The sequence below is a fragment of the Otolemur garnettii genome, unplaced genomic scaffold (genome assembly GCF_000181295.1).
Source record: "Otolemur garnettii isolate 467f Iridium unplaced genomic scaffold, OtoGar3 scaffold00043, whole genome shotgun sequence".
NCBI lineage: Eukaryota > Metazoa > Chordata > Mammalia > Primates > Galagidae > Otolemur > Otolemur garnettii.
Window position 1 is genome coordinate 7358256 of NW_003852438.1, and position 3957 is coordinate 7362212.

At 51.1% G+C, this 3957-nt stretch overlaps 1 protein-coding gene across 1 annotated transcript in view; it reads left to right on the forward strand.

Moving 5' to 3' along the window:
• The first annotated feature begins 1020 nt into the window (after positions 1 to 1020).
• Positions 1021 to 3957, forward strand: part of PFDN5 (prefoldin subunit 5) — a 5805-nt gene continuing 2868 nt past the window's right edge. The window contains exons 1-3 of the mRNA XM_003790427.3: positions 1021 to 1213; positions 1413 to 1515; positions 1805 to 1836. Coding sequence (XP_003790475.1) covers positions 1142 to 1213; positions 1413 to 1515; positions 1805 to 1836 — 207 coding nt within the window. The 5' untranslated portion in view covers positions 1021 to 1141. The remainder of the gene's footprint in view (positions 1214 to 1412; positions 1516 to 1804; positions 1837 to 3957) is intronic.

The following is a 3957-nucleotide window of genomic DNA, read 5'->3' on the forward strand; positions in this document are numbered from 1 at the left end:
ATGCCTGGCTATTTTTAGAGACCTGGTCTCGCTCTTGCTCAGGCTGGTATCCAACTCTTTAGCTCCAGCAATCCACCTGCCTCCCAGAATTCTAGGATTAACAGGTGTGCACCACCACTAGTCTTTTCTTTTTTCTTATATTTTTAGAGACAGTCTCACTTTGTTGCCCACAGTACAGTGCTGTGACATCACAGCTCCCAGCAACCTCCAACTCCTGAGCTTAAGCGATTCTCTTACCTCAGCCCCCTGGGTAGCTGGGACTACAGGCGCCCGCCACAACGCCCGGCTACTTTTTGTTGCAGTTTGGCCGGGTTCGAACCAGTCACCCTCAGTATAGGGGCCGGTGCCCTACCCACTGAGCCACAGGCGCTGCCCCGCTAGTCTTTTCTATTTGTAGTAGAGATGGGGTCTCTCTTACTCCTGAGCTCAAGCAATCCTCCCGCCTTGGCCTCCCAGAGTGCTAGGATTACAGGCGTGAGCCAGCGCACTGGCCAGAAGCACCTTACACTCATGTATCCCTCACATCCAGCTCATGGTAAAGCACTTTATTGATTAATAAATCTTGTGCTGTTACTTGTTGGCTGGCAATGGTGCCTCCTTGTCCTCTTCTTACAACTCTTCTGCTTCATCTGCTCAACACATGCCTGTCACGGTGCTACTCTCAGACTAAAGAACACAGGCTTCCTCCTGGGTTCGACAATGACAGCTGCAACAAAAAATAGTCAGGCGTTGCGGCGGGCGCCTGTAGACCCAGCTACTTCGGAAGCTGAGGTTAGAGAATCGCTTAAGCCCAAGAGTTGGAGTTTGCTGTGAGCTGTCACCACAGCACTCTACCGAGGGCGACATAATGAGACTATCTCAAAAGAAAAAAAAAAAGACTTAAGTTCCTTGAGGGCTGGAGTCCTGTTTGTTACAACTTTACTACACCAGGCTTAGGATATTTTAAGCAAACTCCGCGGATAACTTCTCCAACCCAAACCGCGCCTCTGAGAGGTTTCAGCGCCTCGCTCCCTTCCCGGGGAGAATCATAGAGACGTGCGGCCCAGCGAGGCCTCCTGGCGCAGGCCACCGAGACGCGCAGAGGACGGCTAGAGCGTTACCTGCCGAGCCGGCTTCCTCTTCGTAAGTCCTCCTTCCCAACATGGCGCAGTCGATTAACATCACGGAGCTGAATCTGCCGCAGCTAGAAATGCTCAAGAATCAGCTGGACCAGGTGGGTCGGGCCCCAGAGGCACTTCTTTCCCACTAACATTCCCCTACCCACACATACTCCCTCACCCTCCATTCCTTCCCATTTTAGGAGGGTTCCTTTCCCGGGAGAAATCCCCTATCTGGTCCCAGGACCCGCCCCCTGTTCAGCGAAGCTCTTCTCGCCGAGTCCCCACCTTGATCCTCATTCCCGCCCTTCGTAGGAAGTGGAGTTCTTGTCCACGTCCATTGCCCAGCTCAAGGTGGTACAGACCAAGTATGTGGAAGCCAAGGATTGTCTGAACGTGCTGAACAAGAGCAATGAAGGTATGGGGCTGACGGGTGAGGGGAACATGGGAAGCCTGTTTCGCTCGTCCCCCCCGCAATCCAACTTTCTTTACCTGACCCAAGAAAATAACCCATTACGTATTGTATACCGGCTTCCCGAGCCCTTTGCATGTTGCCTGGGTGAAATGAAATGCACAGGAAACTCCTCTGCTCCTTGAGCCCCTGTTTCTATTTTCACACTGTCTGTGGGCGCTGTGCCCTTTTGGAACTCTCCTTAACGTTGACGCTACCAACCTTCCCCAGGTGTTTGTCTTCATTGCTTTTACAGGGAAAGAATTACTCGTCCCACTGACAAGTTCCGTATCCTTTCTACAGTAACTGTTTCGGCGCTACCTTCTCCTTTTCTCCCTCACGCTCCCCCAAAAGGGAGGAGTAGTTTTGATTACTCAGAGTTTCCTCCATAATTTTGAGAATACTCTAAAAAGAGTACACACTTGTATACACTTCTCATATCTAACTTAAGACCAACATCTGGCTAATGCCTTGTGAGTACCCAGGAATGTGTGGAGTTGATGTGTGATGTTTCTCTTTGCTCTCTGAGGATGTTTACTATGGAGATAAAGCTGCTGGTTTATACTCTTGCCAATAACATAGAAGATAGGCAATAGAAGAACAGGAGAATATGAAACAGGGAGGTTGGCTCTATTTATTTATTTATTTTTATTTATTTATTTTTTCTTTTTTTCTGAGACAGAGCCTCAAGCTGTCCCCCTGGGTAGAGTGCCGTGGCACCACAGCTCACAGCAACCTCCAACTCCTGGGCTCAAGCGAGTCTCCCGCCTCCGCCTCCCAAGCAGCTGGGACCACAGGCGCCCGCCACAACGCCCGGCCACCTCTTGGTTGCAGCCGTCATCGTTGCTTGGCGGGTCCGGGCTGGGGACTCGAACCCGCCACCTCAGGTGTACGTGGCTGGCGCCTTAGCCGGTTGAGCCACAGGCGCCGAGCCGGCTCTATTTATTAATCCTTGATTTCAGCTTAATTGTGGCTCATTCCTGAACTTCTTATCATTAGTCTTCTATTTAATGTTTTACTTGAATGACAAGTTATGGCAGGAGGGTGCCTTTATCCATACTTGATCTTAGCCAAAAGGCCAAGGATCAATGGTACCTTTAATCTGTAGTCCAAAAGTCTGAGAGATTCGAGACCAGCCTGAGCAAGAGCAAGATCCCCTGTCTAAAAAATAGCCAGCGTTGTGGCGGGCACCAGTAATCCCAGCTACTTGGGAGGCTGAAACAAGAGGATCACTTGAACCCAAGAGTTGAGGTTGCCAAGCACTCTACCAAGGGGGACCAAGTGAGACTCTGTCTCAAAAGATAAATAAATAAAATCTGAGAGAAACACAGGAGTAATGTAGTGGGGAATGGCTAAAGACTTAAGTCAGGCGTCCTCAAACTACGGCCTGTGGGCCACATGTGGCCCACTGGGTGTTTTTGCCGCTGCTGAGCCGCCGCTGCCTGGTCTGCTTAGCAGCCCACTCGACCCGGGGCCCACAGTCTGGCCCTCCATCGGTCAGAGGGACAGTGAACTGGCCCCCTGTTTTAAAAGTTTGAGGATCCCTGAAAGTGTTAGGCGAGGTGTGGTGGCTCACACCTGTGATCTTAGCACTCTGGGAGGCCAAGGCTGGTGGATTGCCTGAGCTCACAGGTTTGAGATAGCCCGAGCTAGTGTGAGACCCCATCTGTAAAAAATAGCCAGGCGTTGTGGCAAGTGCCTGTAGTCCCAGCTACGTGGGAGACTGAGACAAAAGAATTGTGTAAGCCCCAGAGTTTGAGGTTGCTGTGAGCTATGATGTCACAGCACTCTACACAGGTGACAAAGGGAGACTCTGTCTCTCTCAAAAAAAAAAAAAAAAAAAAGACTAGACGTTAAATCCATCAGGAATTAGCTAGTTTGTGATTGAGAATGTTGAGGGGGCTCTGCGCCTGTGGCTCAAGTGGGTATTTTTAGAGACAGGGTCTTGCTCTGGCTCAGGCTGGTCTCAAACCTGTGAGCTCAGGCAGTCCGCTCACCTCCGCCTTCCAGAGTGCTAGGATTACAGGAGTGAGCCACAGCACTCAGCCTTGAGGCTGGCTTTTCACTTGTACTACTCTAGGGCAGGAGGAAAACATCATCTCTAGGCCTTCTGGAGAGACTAATAGGAAGAACTGCAAGAACTGTTTGGAGGATGGGAGATGGGTTCAGGACAAGATAGTGTTTCAATGTACATAATTTTCTCCATAAGGAACCTGCTTCTCGGCTCAGCACCTGTGGCTCAAGTGGCTAAGGCGCCAGCCACATACACCTAAGGTGGCGGGTTCGAATCCAGCCCGGGCCCGCCAAACAACGATGGCTGCAACCAAAAAATAGCCGGGCGTTGTGGCGGGTGCCTGTGGTCCCAGCTACTTGGGAGGCAGAGGCAGGAGACTCGCTTGAGCCCAGGAG